The sequence below is a fragment of the Triticum urartu genome, chromosome 3A (assembly GCF_056163025.1).
Source record: "Triticum urartu cultivar PI428250 chromosome 3A, HENAU_Tu73, whole genome shotgun sequence".
In the NCBI taxonomy this organism is placed as follows: Eukaryota; Viridiplantae; Streptophyta; class Magnoliopsida; order Poales; family Poaceae; genus Triticum; species Triticum urartu.
The window spans coordinates 19,648,570-19,668,668 of record NC_141875.1 but is presented as its reverse complement, the minus strand read 5'-3'; the positions used below and the strand labels follow the sequence as shown (position 1 = coordinate 19,668,668).

Here is a 20,099-nt window from a genome sequence, read left to right as displayed (position 1 = left end):
CTCGTCAGGATGCACTTGATTTGTTGGATCAGAAGCGTGATTTAGCAATAGCTCGCTCGGCGATTTACCAGCAGGACCTGCGCCGTTATCACAGCCGTCGGGTTAGGTCCAGAACCTTTCAAGAAGGTGACTTAGTGTTCCGTCTCATCCAGGATCAGTCTGATATGCACAAGCTATCCCCACCTCGGGAAGGACCCTTTGTGGTCAGCAAAAACCTGAATAACGGGTCATATTACCTCATCGATGTTCGAGAGCACAAAGACTCATGTAAGTCGAAGGAGGAGACCCGCCGGCCATGGAATATCGCTCATCTTCAGCCTTACTACACTTGAGCCACCGGCTCTCATGATGTACATATTTTGACAATGTATATATTATGAAAAGTAATAAAGCAGGACCTCTGTCCTTTTCATCCTCAAAAGTTTATATTTCTTCATTATTATATTGTTAAAACAACCAACAGGGAGCTGATCATATTTGAATCCGGTTTTCCCTTTGGTCCGGCTTATGATCATATGTGAATCTAGCCGTTAGAAATCATGATCACCAGGGGGCTTCCTGTTCAAACATAGGTCGTATTCGAACCAAAGAGAACATAGTTGTCGATACCCTTTTGATTGGCACACTGCCAAACCTATTAGGAGGCTTCTTGATCGTATCCGAATCATAGCTCAACCCCTTTTGGGTCTGACGTGGATCGTATACGAATCAGTGTCATTAAACAACTCTCAAGGTCATTTGGGGGCTTCCTGTTCAAACATAGGTCGTATTCGAACCAAAGAGAACATAGCTGTCGATACCCTCTTGATCGGCAACGCCAAAACCACTGGGGGCTATATGATCGTATTTGAATCTTAGCTTAACCCCTTTGGAATGGTTCTCTGGTCGTATTCGAATCATAAGCCTTTGAATTTTATTTGTTGATAAAGTTCTTTGCAATCACAATTTTCTGACTTTGTCTTGAAACTTTCTGATTATATTTGGAAGCATCTAATGAGTAGCTTCCATTTAGCCCGGTTTGGGCCTTGGTCAATAAATCGCCAGTATATGACGGTGAGCATGCATTTGGAAGTTTTCCGCTTCTAAATATCGGGTTGTTATCCTCACTGTCCGGATCAGATAAACCGGCGGTGTAATCCAAGGATCACAGGTATGCTGTTATGGTTATGTTTCAAAGACATAATTGAAAGCCAGCTTATTATAGTTTTTGTTCATATTCCGGGTTACATCTAAGATATATGACCCACCATGCGGTAAACCGCCAAGGGACTTGTGATTTGTTTCTCTATGCAGGACAGTTAAAGCAGATCTTTTAAAACATAAGGAAAGCAGAGGATTAGCATATAATTGAACGCCAGACATGTGCACGATGGCACGACAAAATTAAGTGTTTTTCTACCCTATTACATGACTCCTCGAGTCCAAATGATGAAGCATTGTTTTTCAGTAAAGCATAAATATGGGCCGCCCGATGGATCAAATGCGTTGTTGGCCTGAAGCTTCCGGATCATCCCTTTCCGCTCCTCCTTCTTGTGCCCTGTCCTGGAAGGTTGATGATGACCAGTCAATGCCACTCAAAGCTTCAAATTCAGCTTCATCATCAATTAATCCGGCTGGGTCAACTTCAGGGGCAAATGTATGCTTACGAATTGGAGGGATCAGGCTGATCACTTCATAACGTAGCGTTGGAATCCTCCGGTTTTCAGCATCACACCCCGGATGATATTTGGTAAGATCTGTGTCATTAGCAATCAGGGTGGCCACATGGCGTATTTCCTTAACACAAGTGGTGAAGTCCTCTTGTCCAAACGGTGTGCCGTCTTCTTTCAGGCTGGGATACCCGATGGAAATATCGGCCGGGTCTAGCTCCGGTAGCCACGCCTTGGCCCGGCTTAATGCAGCTACGGCTCCAGCTCTCACCGAAGATCGCCCTAGTTCTTTGAACCATTGAGGTAGCATGGTAAGACGTTTTAGTACATCCTCCAAGAGGGTGAGGACTTCATTGGACAAAGCCACTGCAGCTAAAGCACGCTGTGACCCGGTGTAGAGTTGTTCTACCAGTGTGTAAACCGCCTTCAATTTTATCAGCATGCTTTGGTTAAGATTGGAACTCCTGGGGCCTGCATTGCAAAGTCAGGTAAGTTGATGAAAATTGATAGACTTGTTAGAAAAGATTCAAATATTTAACACTTGCAGAATAACTTACCAAAGATTGCTGAGACCATTTGAGATACATGGTGTTTTAAGCCGGATAGTTTGGCGGTTGTTTCTGCAAGAGCCGCCTCAGCCTTTTCAGCCCGGTTGATCAAGGCGATCTTTTCATCAGCCCAGGCTTTCTTTTCTCCTTCAAAGTGTTTTTTCAGTTTCTCTTGTTCAGATATACTGAATTCAAACTTGGAGTTGGCTTTTTGGGTTTCAATCTCTTGTGCTTCCAGGCGATTCTTCAAGTCAGAAATCTCCGATTCAAATTGACTCATGGCGTCCTGTACAAATGCCGGGTTACAGTCAGGATTGTCATAATGCAACATTAAGTCCCAAGCACTTTGCAAGCAAAGATACTTGGCACTTGGGGACTAATGTATGTTGAAGAATTCTATTTGCAGTGGTGGTTCATTAAAGTAAGTCCCAAGCACTTTCTAAGCAAAGATACTTGGCACTTGGGGGCTAATGCATATTGATGTTCCAAGTACTTCCTGATTAAAACATGATAAGGACCAGGTCAAACATGCTGGTTCAGCCGGCCCTGGGGGGCTACAGGATAAGCCGGATTTCTTACATATATTGCTAAGCTGGTCTTAAGTCTACAACATATTTCATCATAAGCAATAGACTTGGGGGCTGGTGTAGTAAGGATAACTAAAGTACAACAACAAGAGTTATACCTCAGATTTTTGGTGTATCTGTTTCACCATGTCAATCTCCATGTCCCGGCTGTTGTGCACTTGATTTATATAACCAGAGATGATTTCTCCAATACTTAGATGAGTATAATCAGTGACATCCAACCTAGCTTTGCGACGTTCCAGAAGTTCTTCTTTGGCGGAGCACTTGGCCAGCACGGTGGGTCTCCCCGGCTCAACAAAGTTAGTTTTGATGATTTTGACATCCAGGTCATCCGCCTTGGCCGGGCTAGGGATCTCCGGGTTCTCGGAGCCGTCAATGGCTTGCTCGACAGGCGGATCAGCAGTAGGCGTTGGAATATCGTGGGCTGGTTCAGACGGCGGCTCATGAGCGGAGGTGTCAGGAGCAGCCGTTCTGAGCTCCAGTTCAGTCAAGATTGGCTCTTCGGCCGGCTTGTTCTTCTTCGCCCTCTTGCTGGGCTTTACTTGTACGCTGTGTAAAACTCAAAAGGTTAGTGCAAAAATATGAGTAAGATAAGCACAAGATAAACAGATTATCATTACCCTGGAACGGTTTTGCAAGCCGGCATATTATACTGCATTGATTCACCGGAGGAAGGTGAAGTTCCCTGATAGTTTGAGTTAGAAGAATTGGGTGGTTGACGAGTGAAACCCGCCAAAGGATAAAAAGAATGTAAATCAGAGATGAACTTAGTCCGGCGTTTTCTTGTTACATCGGGTAAGCCGGAGGAGAGTTCCGCATCTTTACTGGTCCGGGTCTGCCTCCGGCTCTCGTGAATCTGTCGCTTCAAAAGAAATTGATGATCTTGGTAAGCTATAGGATGTGAAAATCTTACTTTTCGGGTTACTCTTCGGACTTTCTATCTCGGCAAAGGCTCGGAGGCGGAGGAAATTATAGTTACCTCTTCAATCGCTACATGACTCGCTCCTGTATCCTCCTGATGATAATCAGTGTCAATAAGATGGTTAAAAAAGGAGCCTAAAGAGTCAAGAGCTACCTCTGACTCGGAGGTATCTTCCAAATGAAGCATATCCGAGGCGCTAGGTTTGTTCCCCTTCTTCCGGGCAGCGGATTTCCTGGCGGCTTTCTTGGTTTTTCCGGCTTTCTTTGCAGCCTCATGGTCATATTTGACCTTCCAAAATTCATCATCAGCCTGTGAATTACAACAAAGGTTTTTGAGTAAAGACGAAATTGTTAAAGTTGATGGTAAAAATGCTCAAGTCAATAGCTTACCGCTGGAGCCGGGTTAGCTTTGCAGAAAGGGCTTAAACCTACTTTCCCACAATCTGTCAGGCTCTCATTCAGAAGAGACTTGGTCATATCATCAACAACGTCCCCAGGTAAGTCATCAGGGCTATGCCGCAGAGGATCATTCTTTTGGCCTGTGTAATCGCACATCAAGCCGGGACGGCGGCTCAAAGGAATAACCTGCCAGGCAAGCCAAACCCGGACCAGATCAATGTCATTTAGGCCATTCCCCAGAAGAGCCTTGACCTTGCTCATGGTGGGGGCGAGTGTTTGATGTCTAGCCGGAGACAGTTTATCTGGTAGGGGGTGAGTTGACTCCAGGCGCAGGGCGCGAAAGCCGGGCAAAGGGTTCTCATTAGCCGGAGAAGTGTCTTGACAGTAGAACCACGTCTGGTTCCAATCTTTAGGGTGACTCAGTGGTTCGCCATACGGGAAGAGACAGTCTCTTCGTCGCTGGATTGAGATTCCACCAAGCTCCAAGCTGGGCCCATTGGCACGTTCATTTTGACAGTTCAAATAAAATAACTCTCTAAAGAATAGAAAGTTGGGTTCTTCTCCAAGGTACACCTCACAGAACACTTGAAAATTGCAGATATTTGACACGGAATTAGGCCCGATGTCTTGAGGTCGCAGGTCAAAAAAGTGCAAGACGTCTCTGAAGAACTTTGAGCCGGGTGGAGAAAAGCCCCGGTTCATGTGATCGGTAAAGACGATAACTTCCACTTCCTTGGGTTGAGGTTTTTCTTCTGTCAGATCAGGAGCACGATAGGACATGACTTCCTTCTTCGGCAGATAACCAGTCTTCACAAATTCATTAAAGGTGTTATCTATGGCGATGGATTTAACCCAGTTGCATGTAACTGGTTCTTTGGGAGCCTTGGGGGCATTATGGAGATGGAAGCCTATGACCAAATAAAAATTTCCGGCTCAAATTAAGCCGGAGAGAAATACTTCAATTTGTAGTCAAGATGGCGGCTTACGAAGGGGCCTAATGATATATGGCTAATTGTATCAGATTATTTAAGCCGTCATGAGCATCATAAGCAATTATGTCATTTAAACCACCATGAATGGTCGGGATTACTGATTAAGCATTGCCTTTGTTAAAGCCAACGATAAGAGTCGTCGTGGCTAGGTGGATCTAACAGATACAGTTTTTGCCTAAGTGTCACACAAACAAGTTTCACATATTGCAGTTGTTATTTTGGATCAAACGGTCGTTCAGAAAAGAAATATTCTAGACCTAAAAGGCTGGTATAGATGAGTTCGTGAGTTCTAATGAGGCCTCTGTACAAGGAAAAGGGATCTGCTCGTGTCAAAAATGGACATAAAACGATTACCGCAGAAGTATATGTTGCTTTTTAAATCAGAAGAGGCCGTGATGGAGGAACTATGAAGAAACTGTGATGAACAGCGAAGAAACGCAGAAGAACTGTGAACCCTAAATGCGGATCTGGGGTGCGGGACGGCAAGGACTTACAACTGCAGATCTACTGCGGAGGATCGCCGCCATTCTCTGGTCGATTCAAGTTGATGCAGCGGCCAAGATTGACGAACACGAGATGCTCTGCGGCGGCGGCGCCGGTGGAGCTCGAGTGGCAACAGAGTCGCGAGAGGAAGAAGACGACAGAAAGGGGGAGAATGAGGAAAGACCTAAGGACGTGCCTATTTATAAGGAGAAGACTGACAGAGTAGGTGCGAGAAATGAGGAGGCTGAAACGTGGTTATCCAGCTGCTCAGACGCCTCGATTCTCGGGATGGTTATTAAGATAAAGATCTGTTGGGATATGATTGAATAAAAAATGAATTTAATGGCAGATGACGTCATAGCGAATTATCATAAATCCAGAAGATGACGTCATGGCGGGTTATATATTTTGCGCAGATAGAAGGCCGAAGACCTTTTTCTTAAGGTATTGAAGATTGACATGAACCGGTTCAAATCAATCTGGGGCCTAATGTTGTGGATATAACTACTAGTGTAACCCGCCCAGGAGGGGTCGGGTTACGCTATGATGATTTATTATATGAAGCCCAATATCAAGCTTGAAGATGGCGGTTCAATAAAGGGTCTAAAGCCCGCAGGCGACTTAAGGCCCGTAGTGATAAACCGCCGTAATGGCATGACTTGTGTTGTAAGGCAAGATTAACTAGTCACCGAGCCGGACACTGTTTATGAGCCGGCCGGGACTCTGTAAGCCGCGGGGTGTCAACCCGTGTATATAAGGGGACGACCCGCCGGTGGCTTAGGGCAAGTAACATCAAATTGAGAGCCAGGCATAGCAGATTTGCTCCCTGGTCATCAAACCCTAGCAATTCCACCTCAACTGGATTAGGCTTTCACCTTCACCGCAAGGGGCCGAACCAGTATAAACCCTCGTGTCCTTTGTCCCACTTTAACCCCTTTAAGCTTCCTAGTTGCGATGGCTCCACGACTAAGTCCTTTCACGAGGACATCTGCCGTGACAATTCCACGACAGGTAGGAAAAATATATGAGCTTACATTCAAACGTGGCCGCGAACCCCTAAATCTCACTGTGTTCAAATGCCGATGGTTCGACCCCAAAAAGGGTCTGAGACATACGCCTTTTGTTGGTTTAGTTGAAGTTAAACCATCAACCGTCTATGCCGGAGCTGATCTCTTTATCGCCGCTACCCAAGCCACACAAGAATATTATCTACCTTACCCATGCCAGAAAGAGTACCTAAAGGGTTGGGAAGTTGTGTTCAAGGTGTCGCCACATGGTAAGCTACCGGACCCGAACGATGATGATTACTACAACATAAACCACATGACATATGAGGGAGTGTTCTTTCAAGAGCAACGTGATGACGTGGTCCGAAACAAGGACAATGATGAATTGGGTTATGTTGACCTGGACCCAAACGATGACGACGTGCGGATTGATGGTGATGCAGTTGTGAATCAAAGAGATATAATTATGCTTGAAAAGTTAAATTAAGACGCTGACGATGAGGAAGAGCATCCACCTCCGTCAGACAACAAAGAAGATATGCATGATAGTGATGATGAGACTAGTCGACAAATAGATTACAATAGTGATGATTCATATGGGTTCTAGAAAATGTAAGTTCTTTTAATGATGATTGAGGTAGATTACAATGGTATGCTTAATGTGCTCTTCTATTATTAATGTTCTTTTTTGTATGCTTAATGTGCTCTTCTGTTATTAATATTCTTTTTCTATATGCTTAATGTGCTCTTTTGTTATTAATGTTTTTTTCTGTATGCTTGTTTATTTGATATCCTTACTAAATGTTTACTCTCTTCTCAATGCAAGTTTTCTAATCATGGGCAAGTCCAGCGGCGCCGGTTTCCTCAGCAAATTCAAAGGACTTACTCACGAGCCCACAAGGTCCCCCCCGACTACGCGAGGATGACACCTCACAGGGAGGTCGAGGGGTCGGGGGAGGAGATCATAGAGGAGGAGGGGGTGGGGGAGAGCCCCTAGAGGAGGAGGAGGTGGGGGGAGAGGCACCCGGGTCAAAAAAACTCCAGTTGCTCTGTAACGGAGTTGGCAACGCGCATTGCTCAACGATCAACGAGAACAGCGTCGATCTGCACTCACTGCTTGATTTCAAGAAGGGCATCGCTAGCGATCCTCAGAGAGCATTGAGTAACTGGAACAACACAACCCACTTCTGTTGCTAGAATGGTGTCAACTGCACCTCCACGGCACCATCGTTCAACGTCTCATCACTTGTTCTTGCTAGCCAAAACTTAGTAGGCCAAATTAGCTCCTCTCTAGGAAACCTAACTTTCCTCTTGACCTTTCGGGGAACTACTTTGTTGGCCTCATAGCCTGTCCTTGGCCATCTTCAAAGATTACAGACACTTTACCTCAACAACAATAGTTTAAATGGGATAATTCCTGATTCACTTACCAACTGTTCCTACTTGATCAACTTAGATCTCTCTGTAAACTCCCTCATGTGTATAATTCATACAAAACCAGGCTTCCTTTCAAGACTGAACTACTTAGATCTCTCTGCAAACTCACTAGTCCGTCAAATTCCTCCGAAACTAGACCTCCTGTCAAAATTGATCTTCTTGGATCTCTCTGTAAATTTGCTAGTGGGTCAAATTCCTCCGAGTTTAGTCTTTCTTCCTAATCAAGCATATATCTATCTTCGATCAAATCAACTTGAGTGGAGCATTCCTGAGCTTGGGCAATTTCCGCTATTGCAAGAGCTGATCCTGGGCAACAATAAGCTTTCAGGTGAACCCCCACATGTCATCCTGAATTCTTCTGGTTCGCTCCAAATTTCAGGCTTGGGATTCAATATGCTAAGCAAGGCATTGCCACCTAATATTGCCGACCGTCTGCCTAATCTCATCCAACTTACCTTGGCTACTAACCTGTTTCAAGGTAACATCCCAGCTTCCCTAGGAAACGCCAGGTTTAAATGTGATAGATTTATCAAACAACAGCTTCACCGGGACAATTCCTACTTCTTTTAGAAAGCTTTCGAACTGACTATTCTAAACCTTGAGAATAACCTTCTTGAAACATGGAACAACAAAGACTGGGAGTTCTTAAATGCACTCAGAAATTGTCAATCTCTAAAGAAACTATCAGTCTCCTTGAATAAACAGCAGGGATCTATTCCCAGTCCGTTGGTAACCTATCCCCCAGCCTTGAGGAGCTCTTGCTGCTTGGAAACAACTTATCAGGACAAGTACCCTAGAGCATCATTAAACTTAGTGCCTTAACTAAACTAGCACTAGGTGAAAATAGTTTAAGTGGTACAATTGAGGGATGGGTTCGTGACCTGAAAGGCCTTGTATCATTATATCTCCAGTCAAACAGTTTCACTGGCCTAATCCCATCCTCTATTGGCAGACTTACTCGATTGACATATCTGTATATAGGTGAAAATGAGTTCGAGGGCCACATACCACCCAGCTTGGGGAACCTTCCACTCTTACAGCTAAACCTTGGTGGTAACAATTTCCAAGGGTATATACCATCAAACTTTGGAAACCTCCAAGAACTAATATTGTTGTATCTCAGCCACAACAATCTCCAAGGTGACATACCTCAAATTAGTACCCTTAAGCAACTCACTACTTTGGATCTTTCATCAAATAAGCTTACATGGCAAATTCCCGATTCTTTATGCCAATGTAATGGCTTTGTGAGTCTGCAAATAGATCAATACTTTATGTCGGGAAACATTCCAGTAACTTCTGGTAACCTTTTGTCACTGAGCATGCTAAATCTTTCACACAACAGCTTGTCAGGCACTATCCTGTTAGCTCTGAGGAAAGTAGAGTACCTCATCAATCTTTACCTTTCATATAATAATCTTGAAGGAGAATTACCAAGCAATGGAGTGTTCGGAAATGCCACAACTATTTCAATCGAGGGTAATTGGGGGCTCTATGCAGGTGTGATAGATCTTAACATGCCCATGTGTCCTACTGTTTCTCGGAGGTCAGAGACACAATACTATTTGGTCAATACTATTTGGTCAGAGCTCCATTATTTGGCTTCATATCACTTGTAATGATGGCTTACATTATATTCTTTGGGAAGAAGATGTCACGAACAACATACTCAATTTTGCTTTCTTTTGGTAAGAAGTTCCCTAGAGTTGCCTACAATGATCTAGCTTGAGCTACATGGAAGTTCTCAGAGGTTAAGAAGAAATACAGATTGGCCAGGTGGGATATCATTTGCAGGGCCAAGGACCAAGGTGTGTTAGGGATCGAGAACTTAGAAATTAAAAATAAGTGTCTCTTAAGCAAATAGTTATTTAGATTATCTGTTGAGACTGAGGGAACTTGGGTACAAATTCTGCGTAATAAGTACATATTTCAAGACTTTGGCCCAGGTTACCGCTAGACCTAATGATTCGCTGTTTTGGAAGGGGTTTATGAGGATGAAAGAAACCTTTTTTCATAGGGTGAAATTCATTATTGGCAATGGTAACACGACTAGATTCTAGGAAGATGCATGGTTAGGAGACACACCTTTAGCCATTCAATATCCCACATTGTATAATATTGTATAACGCAAGGAAGCCTGTGTTGCTATAATATTATAATCGGTCCCCCTTAATATCCAATTCAGGAGGTCTCTAGTGGGGGAGCGATGGAACTCTTGGTTGCATTTGGTCCGCAGGTTGATGGATGTTCAGCTTTTAGACCAACCAGATACCATTCATAGGAAACTATCTAGGAACCGTAGTTTCTCGGTGAAATCTATATACTTGGACCTAATTGATCCTGGGCCAATCCCGAGGTCTCTCCACATCTGGAAGATTAAAGTACCACTTAGAATTAAAATCTTCATGTGGTTTGTGCACAAGGGAGTGATATTAATAAAACATAACTTGGTAAAGCGAAGATGGGTTGGTAGCTCCCGATGCTGTTTTTGTGACCATGATGAGACGATTCAACACCTCTTTCTAGATTGTCCGTTAGCCAAACTTCTTCGCCGTACTCTTCATATAGCCTTCAACGTGAATCCTTCTATTAGCATCAATACGTTATTTGGGATGTGGCTACATAGAGTGGATTAAATATTGCGGGACATATTCAGATAGGGATATGTGCACTAGTTTGGGCTATATGGAACTGCAGAAATGATATGATCTTTAACCGGAAAAAATTTAACAACTTTTTGCAGGTTATCTTCAGAACCACTGCTTAGATTTGTACGTGGTCGTTACTCACTCATGCACACTCCAGGGAGCTTTTGGTTACTAGGTGCAACCGGTGGGAGACAGTAGCACGGGTTATCTTTAACTGATTTGGATGGCTAGCTAATAATAGGATAGGTGTTTATTCATCGTGGCCTGTTTTTTTTTCACCGGTTGTGGCATCTTTTTATAATTTTTTGTTATTTCCGGGCTCTGATTGTGAGCCAGTACTGGACCTGAATTCTTGTTTCCGTACTTTAATTCAATAAATAGGTTGCATGCATCACTCTGATGCAGAGGCCGGGAGCTATCCTCCTTTTCAAAGAAGGGAAGTTCTCGGAGTTAAACCTTATCGGAAGAGGAAGCTATGGTTCAATATACAGAGGATGCTCCAAGCGGCCAGGCATCAATCTGTGGGGATGTTTACAGTTTCAGAATAGTACTCTTAGAGATGCTCATTGGCAAAAGACCGACGGATCTTATGTTTGAGAATGAACTCAACATGGCCAACTTTATGCAAAGGAACTATCCAGATAAGATACTACATATTATATATGCACGTCTCCATGGGGAATGCAAGGGCTATATCCAAGCAAACATTGGAACAGAAAATGTTGCATATGGATGCCTTTATCACTGATGGAAGTTGCTCTTTCTTGTACTCGTCTGATCCCAGGGGAACACATGAACATAAGAGAAGTAACCACTAAGTTGCATTCAATAGGAACGTCATACGTTGGAGCAACAAGCGAAAGCAAGTCATGACTCACTAGAGTGGGTTACAATGGGTCATGGTCTTATGTTATAACAGGTCGAGTTCACAACAGGCATACATAAGAGAAAAGATAAATTCGCCATGGGTACAATGAGCAACATGCATAATATAAGGGCACTAATTGGTGCTGCCAATTACTAAGGCATATGAGTAACAAGATTTTGTACGTGGATAATGTACATCTCTGTACCTTAGACTACTTGGCGAAATGCCACATGTAACCCACATTACATTTTTTTTAAACAAAGCAAAATATTTTTCATTTCAATAATTAAGGGAGAAAGTTAAAGACATGACCCACCAAGCGGGTAAGATATAACACTACTCTCACGTCATTACATTACTCAAGTTTTTGGCACCCAACGACCAAACCATGGCATCCTCTTTACTCTTAGAAGTAAATTCCGTAGCACAACTGCAACTTAGCAAACGTTTAGCCCTGAATACAAATTGCAAACTGATGTTCCTAACAAGGTAGTCGAAAATCGTGATTCCGAATTGGAACGAAGCTCCGATGGTAGGATTGCAAATCGTAGAATGATAACTATTAGAATCGTAGAAACATAGATTCTACTAATTAAGGTTTCATCATATGATATTCATTATATTACATGATGATCACAAGTTCATATCATAATTTTTACAACTTGGATAATTACATTAAACATGCCTTTTTCTCAAAGAAAATACTATAAGAATGGGACTGCAATATATAATATAAGCTACATATTATTAAGTGCACTATACATTATACTGTATACTTCACCATTTCCATTGAAGGACAACAATGATAGAACTTGAAACGAAAAATACAGACTTGAAACATGATACCAAGAGGACTACATGATCTAGCGTGGTAGGGTCGCCGACGCCATAAACTCTTGCTCCAGGCTGCAGCAATTATGGCTCATTTCAGAAGATGAGTTAGCTCTGTCAGCCATCACCGGCCGACGTGTGACCTGGCTTTGTCCACCTAAGAATGCTTGCATATTTTCATTTCTTGGAGCAACCTGACACGATCTTAACCTTTTGAATCGCACAGCCTGCAATCTCATCTCCACTTGTTTCATACTAGGCCTCTCATCGCCTCGGAGCCGCAAGCAAGTCTCTGCAAGACCGACGACATCACGAATTTCTTCCTCTGTTGCCTCCTCCAGCACTTGAGCATCAACTATTTCTGCAAGTGGTTTCTCATTCATCGCAGAAAGGAAGTAGTTGGATAAATTCTGCTTTATCCCGGAGTCACTTGTAAAATAGGCTTTTTTCTTAGAAGCAACTCTACAAGTACTACACCAAAGCTATAAACATCACTCTTCTCATTTAGTATGCCCGTGTGGTAATACTCTGGATCCAAGTATCCAAAGGTGCCTTGTATATTTGTAACCACATGAGTTTGATCAATTGGAACCAACCTTGAAGCACCAAAATCTGATACTTTCGCTGTGTAATTTCCATCCAACAGTATGTTCGTGGACTTGACATCTCGATGAAAGATAGATACTGAAGCAGCTGAGTGGAGGTAATAAAGTGCTCCAACAGCTTCTGTAGCAATTCTCAAGCAATCATCCCAGGACAACATGGAGTGGTTGGTTGGGTTAGCATGGAGGATTCCAAATAGTGAACCATTAGGGATGAAGTCATATACTAGTAGTGGGACTTCCGTCTCAAGACAACATCCAAACAGCATGACAATATTACGGTGGTTTATTTGCGAGAGGATAGCGACCTCGTTGATGAACTGAGTAATCTCAACTTGCTCAATAACTTTAGACTTTTTTATGGCTACTACCCGCTGGTCAGATAAGATACCTTTGTACACCATGCCATGCCCTCCGTGACCAACAATACGTGTCGAGTCAAAGTTATTTGTTGCCCTTTCTAGCTCTGCCAAGGAAAAAATCTTGGTCCTGTCACTTGCGTTTTCATCCGATGAAATTAGTTGTTCCAGTAGAAGCCCTTGGTTCTTTCGGAAATACTTTCCACGAAGTTTTTTTTGGATGCGTCTTTTCCATCTGCGGATGAGAACTGTAGCGCTCAAGATAAGAAGTAGAACACCAAGGCCAACACTAATCCCGATGGTAACACCTGTAATGAAGATGTTGCTCAGTATTATATTGTAATTCCATTTGTCTCATCACAGTAAATCAGTTGTACCATAGAACTCACCTACTACAAGATTTTGGCTTTTTATTGATATGCACTTCATTGTTGTAGTGTCATACGTTGTTTTACCAGAACATTCGGTGCAATAGTAGCTTCCCATAATGTTATTACAGATTTCTTTACAAGTACCTGGCGCCTTGCACTCATCAATATCTGCAATATAAGAGATGCGCAAGGTGAGAAGAAATATAAAGCAGAAATAATTAATTTGCCGGTTGGTGCCTAATTTGCAGGCGACACTAGATTTTGTTTTCAGCACCAACTTAGAGGAATATGTAATACCTGTTCGTTGATCAAGAGTAAATTTGACAATGTAAATGTGTCAAGTATATAAAGTGTTAAAACATAAAATATATTTTAGATGGATTTAATTACCTCGCCTGTGTATACCAAAGATTCACATATAATTTCTACGTATAATACGAATGCCTCATTCATGGAAAACCCTTTATTCTTTTTCCTTCCACCATGATATGTCAATTAAAATGTGCCACTTATCCATTAACTCAAAGTGATTGCACGCTGCCAACAACTCGACAACCAATCACTTTAGGCCGTAAACTTATTGATTTGATCAAATAAGGTCAAAATCAACTTAAGAGGGGGGGGGGGACCGCCTGCGGGCCTGCCACATCAGCGTTCCTTTGACCGCTTTCAAACTAACTTCTATAATTACCTTTTGTATCTATTTTTCCGATCAATTAGCTGGGAATAAAGAAAAAGACCATATTTTTGCTATTGGGTGCCATGGGAAATGAGGAGACCCACCTATCTCTTATTTAAGAATTGTTCAGTTATGGCATGTGATTATTAGCTATAGTTATAAAACAAAATAACAGCATAATTACTTCCTTAATCAACAAGCCCGAACTTAGGTGCCCATATTTGCAATTGGAGGAAGTAATAAATAGAGTCGGCTGAATAACATGACACAAAGAAGTTTGTGGTTTAGTGTTCGGAAAGCGGGAACTAATGCTCAAAATCACAGGTTCAAGTCCATGAAAAGCATGTTTTTCATAAAAGAAGAAAATTTACCCACACACCGATGGCATGGTATGTGAGAAAAAAGAGACCAATTTATAAATTTAAAAATAGATAATTTGTGAGTGGTCAAAGAAGCACTGATCAGGCAGGAATGGGAGCGATTCTCCCCGTCATTAATCGGTTTTGGCTTTATTTGATCAAATCAATGAGTTTACGGCCTAAATAGATCGGTTCTTGAGTTGTTGGCCTAAAGCGTGGAATCTCTTTGAGTTAAGGGACCAGTGAGGCATTTCACTCCATACTAATGTATATTAGTTTTATCTGTTCATTTTTTTTAGTCATGTAGAATTACTATATCTCCTGGAAACTAAAATGGAGCATGGGAGGTAAATACATTTAGTCAAACTATACCGCAATTTTGAGTCTTTGTACATTTGTTTGTATTATTTTGCTTCAATCAGTACTTTGGCTCATAGAAACTAAATTATGTATGTCTTTACATATTTTATTTTCATTTTTTCCTATGGTGTTAGGTCCGTACTTAGATCTTGATCCAAAGGTAGAAAAGAGAGAAAACAATTAGCTCATTTTACATCACATAAATATGAATTTATACTCAATCTATGGTATAAATGATCAAGCTCGAAAAAAAAGCAATGGCAGGGACACATTATTATGTAGGAACAACGAAACATGGAAAATAAAAAATTAGCACAATGCATGGTATATTTCGTAGTGTAACACATGCTTTAATGTCAAAATTATTTTCTACCTTATTTGTACAAACCACAAAGTCCATATTAACACTGCAAAATTGTTGCATCTTATCTTCCAAGACCAAGAGGTAATAGAGTGAGCATGCAGAGTACCTTGACACCCGTTTGTGATGTATGGATTCCCCTTATAGCCAGCCATACATTTGCAACGGTAACCGGCAGGGTATCCATGTCTCGAGTTGACAATCAAACATGTGCTATTAATGCTAACACATGCATATCTTGATAAGTCCTCTTGTGCTTCCTGGCATGTTAAGTTGGCAACGGCCCATCGGAAAGATGTTGATATCCCTAAGCCAATGTAGAGCGCAGGGTCCTCTCTTACAATCAAAGCAGTTTGACCTTCAGTATTGGTTGAGTACGTAATACCAACTAGCCCCTCATTGATATTTATGTATTCAATATGCTTTTCCGTGAAGCTCGGCGCATAGAAATTTAGTGTGGACGTCGTTGAATTTGCACATTTTAGCTGGAACGACATCCTTGCCGAATACTTGTGTCCTAGGCCGAATGGGAACGGAATACTTATGTTCCCGCACCATCTAGAGCAGTTAGCCTTCTGTTGGAATTGTCTGTACCCTGCAGGTTTAATGAAAAAGACTCAGTGCATCTAGCTTATGACTTACTCAATACTAACACACAATTAGTTTGTACGTACCCTATATGACCAAATCCTAATTATTTTCAGGGGGGGGGGGGGGGGGGGGGCACTTGCTGATGGGAAATAACTAAAACCTGACATTAGCCAAACGACCATATGTCACATGTCTCACACTAACACAATACAATGTACTACTCCTTCTAGAAATATAAGAGGTAAGAACTGCAAAAACGTCTTGTATTATTAGATGGAGATAGTACTACTTATAACGGTCGGGGAACCACTCATGAAATGATCCCCTCGGGTGACGGAAAACCCTTCCAGTTCAGGTTTTACTGAATTGGAGGTTGATAGTGACTGTTTAAGTTGTCCCATAAAACAATAAGGCCCCGCAAAAAAGGCCTAACTGCACTAAAGAGAAGTGGAAGACACTACTACAAAGAAGATCAACGATAATGCAGCGAGCTGAAGCAGAGTAGAGGTTGACAATGAGGAGACTGCACGAGCCACCAAACGGATGGATGGACCTGTTTGGTGCATTGGAATCTCTCGTGCTACTTATAAATAAACTTAAAAATAACGCAATGTTATGTCATCCATTCCTACTTTGTGCAAGTTTACATGCTCCCTTCATTTTTTTTACTCCACATATAAGATTGATTGAAGTCAAATTACGCAAAGTTTACCAAATTGATATAAAAGATATATCAATATCTATAATACTACCTCTATCCTGATTTACTAGTCCCACTCGTATTGTGGGTTACATTTTTACATTGATTTTAACTAATAAATAAAAGTTATACATGGAAAATAATAATTCAAAACTACATTCAAATACAAATCTAACAATATATTTTTTGTTGACACGCCTTAACATTTTGCTAGTCAAATATGTAGTCAAACTTTTACCAAAAATTCGATGGGGACTAATAAGTGCAGAAGGAGGTATTACTAAAATTATACAGTATAGAAATTAATTTCATGATACATATAATGATATGGATTTCATATTGTAAATGTTGATGTTTTTTCCTATAAAGTTGCTCAAACTTTACTAAGTTTGACTTCAAACAAATTTTATGTCATTGCATTGCATTTATTATGAGTATTGCATTTGGTTATTCTATAGTTGTAAAATATTTATGAAATATAAGTAGCATACTAATATATTGTGTTGAGATGATATGTTTACATTGAGCGAAATAGCATTGGGAGGATTATTGCCACATGTCCTTGATAATTAGTAAAAGCAGCTAGCGTTGGTATTTCTTTTGAGGAAACGTACGCTACCTAGGGCGCGGAGATGGTGATATATAGAAAAAGTAACCCCTGTTTAAATAACTTTAGTTGAGAGTAATTACCTTTGTCGCGTGAGCAGCCATCGGCTATGTAGGCATTGCCTTGGTAACCACTGTTGCACTGAAAATTATAGAAGTAATTATAAAAGTAGTAGGATGATGCTGAAATTTGCGGTGCTTCTCCACTGTGGTTGCTGAGACATGCATAATCTGTTCTATTTTGGAAGCTTCCAGGCGATGTGAGTTGATCGTCAAAGATACCCCACCACAGACTAGCTCCAATGCTAACATGGATTTTATCCCGGATAGAGCTTCGGCTGTTGTGCCCTTGGGATTCATGCTTCCCTCCTGTCCTTGGGCGGCGCACGAACTTGAGCTGGACGGTGGCGCCAACATCAGTAACCATGAAGGAGCAACATCCTCTTGTGTTATTGCAGTTCCGTCCAGTGTCCGCATCGGCCGTGATGTTTCCGCTGGGGCATGTAACTGTGCACCGTCGCACCATCGTTTGTGAGGAGTCTTCGAGCATGCTGACGTCGAAGTCGCAGCCTATGATGTCTGCTTCCACGGTGAAAAAACGGAAAGATCTCCCAGGATACCATGAGATGTGGTATATATGGACGTCCGGTCTCAAATAGATGGTACGGGAAAATGATACTACAAATTCATTATTGATTTGCAATTCAGTGTTGATCATGCTCATCTTCCAGTGGGTAGTAGCGTTGATGTCCATGTGTACCTTGGTGATGCCGTCGTGCAGGAAGAGCATGGGGGCCTGCGTGGTGTTGTGGTCGTCGCATATGAGCTCGAAGTCCGGGTCCCGGAAGCAGCCGGCGCCCATGCCGAAAGGGTACTCAAAGCTCAGGTTGCCGCAGCTCTTCCGACAACCGACAAGCGTGGCGGAGGAGGGAACGGTTCCATTCGCCGGCCGGCTCTTTTGCAAGCCGGATGCTTGCGCCGTCGACGGCCGTAGCAACAGCAGTGCGAGCAGACAGAGTAGCGCGTCGAGGAGGCTCATCTTTCGGTTTGGCCCTTTCGGAAAGAGATATGTGTTGGCTACCTTTTTGCTTGTGGGGTTGCAAGAAGTTGCCGGTTGTGGGTGTGAGCCGTAAACCAGGCGTATATATATACCCATACCATGGTTGGCGCCTATGCCGTGGATTGCGGTAAGGGCAACCCAATATGCTACACAGAATTACACCCGAGAGGGAATGTTTCCAAAGCGTACAGGAGTACAGGACCCGCTAGCCAGGTTGGAAACTTGGCTCGATCAAAGACTAGGAGTCAGTCACTTTGACTGAAGCGTTGCCACATATACTGACCGCAAGGCTTATATTACTTCAATCGGTAAATAGAGGCAATATATTTTAGTTTTACTCCTCCAAGCGGCACCTAGCCGATCTCCTAAACTGGTTAGAAGAGTAAAAAATTTACTCCTCGGCGCCGCGGGCTCCTATTTTTACTCAGTGCGCACCCGCTTGAGCAAAACAAAGAACATCCTCCCTCGGCCCTACCCATCCTACCCTGGCGCCGCATCTACTCAGGCGCCTCCCCTCCAGTGTTTTGGGTACCGAGTGAAATTTCACTATCTCGCGCGGTTACCGCGTTTACCGTCGCCCCTCGAGAAACACTTATACCGAGCAAAATATCTCGAATATTTTGAAATTTTTGAAATCAAACATTCACTGTCAAGTTAAATAAGCAGCATCTCTTCTATACCACAAGAACTGCTAGTGGCCTAGCGGCAAAGGCATCCTTTCCTTAACAGCAAGGCGCGGGTTTGAATTTGGCCTCGCGCAATTTTTCTTTTTTTTTAAAAAAAGCAAAAGTTTAAAAATGCTGCAATGACCAGCGGTCGAACTTGCGACATACGTGCAAGCTGTAGCTGCGGTGCACTAACCACTACGCCAGGGAATAGTTCGTGACACTTTTGAGTAAAGTACTTAATATATATACGTCAAAAATATTTGAATTCAAATTTTGTTTTTAAATTTCGCCTGAGTTTTTTTTTTGGAATTTCGCGGTTACCGTGGTAACCACGAATTCCGGTGACCCTCGAGAAAAAAGGACGGCTTGGGATCCAAAACCTTGCTCCCCTCTAACCTCTGCCGGCCACCACACGCCACAGCCGATGCTCGTAGGACGTGCTGCGCTCATCCCTCACCTGGATTTGGTTCTCTCTGGCGGGCGGCGGCTCCTAAAACTGTAGATCTACGGCCCTCGCTATCGTTGCCGAATTCAACGCGTTCCGGCCGCCGACGCCATCGTGTTTTGGATGGATTCACCGGAAATCAAATCGCCTTGGTCTCCACCTTCCTGCCTTAACAATGTGGGACTATACTTTGCTAGATTCTCTAGTCTGGCCTACATCATGCATCAGATCACCATCATGCTTTCAATTTCGGAAACAGAAAAAATTCAGAGGTCACCGAAATTTTGGAAATTTCACATATTTTATGAATTATTTCGTATTTTGAGTTTTCAAAATTCAATAAGTTTTAATGAATTTTAACCTAATTCAGGGTTACAAGTATTTGGGACCCCTCTGAAATATGCGAAATGTCAAAAATTTCATTGAAATTTCGTTGCAATTTTGAACCTTGGGTGGGGAGCTCCCTGCTGTTTTTTTTTTGTCCTAGCCGCTTTGTCGCAGGTACGCGCGGTTCTTCGAACTGTGCACTCATTCCATAGTTCTAGTACTCCCTCTGTAATTTAATAAG

At 42.5% G+C, this 20,099-nt stretch overlaps 1 protein-coding gene and 2 pseudogenes across 2 annotated transcripts; 1 reads left to right on the top strand and 2 right to left on the bottom strand.

The window, feature by feature from the left end:
• Positions 1-1,476: 1,476 nt before the first annotated feature.
• LOC147977945 (uncharacterized) lies at positions 1,477-4,884 on the bottom strand. The gene is made up of 8 exons (XM_087514598.1): positions 4,096-4,884; positions 3,860-4,015; positions 3,764-3,799; positions 3,555-3,640; positions 3,405-3,473; positions 2,883-3,333; positions 2,207-2,483; positions 1,477-2,120 (listed from the first exon to the last, which is right to left on the bottom strand). Exons 1-8 carry the CDS (start codon positions 4,882-4,884, stop codon positions 1,477-1,479), a joined length of 2,508 nt encoding a protein of 835 aa, XP_087370724.1.
• A 671-nt stretch (positions 4,885-5,555) lies between these two features.
• LOC147977944 (uncharacterized) lies at positions 5,556-10,846 on the top strand (annotated as a pseudogene).
• A 1,358-nt stretch (positions 10,847-12,204) lies between these two features.
• LOC147977943 (wall-associated receptor kinase-like 1) lies at positions 12,205-18,459 on the bottom strand (annotated as a pseudogene). Its single transcript, XR_015617991.1, has 4 exons — positions 17,443-18,459; positions 15,571-16,056; positions 13,721-13,870; positions 12,205-13,639 (listed from the first exon to the last, which is right to left on the bottom strand). The product of XR_015617991.1 is annotated as a wall-associated receptor kinase-like 1 (transcript).
• Positions 18,460-20,099: the final 1,640 nt, after the last annotated feature.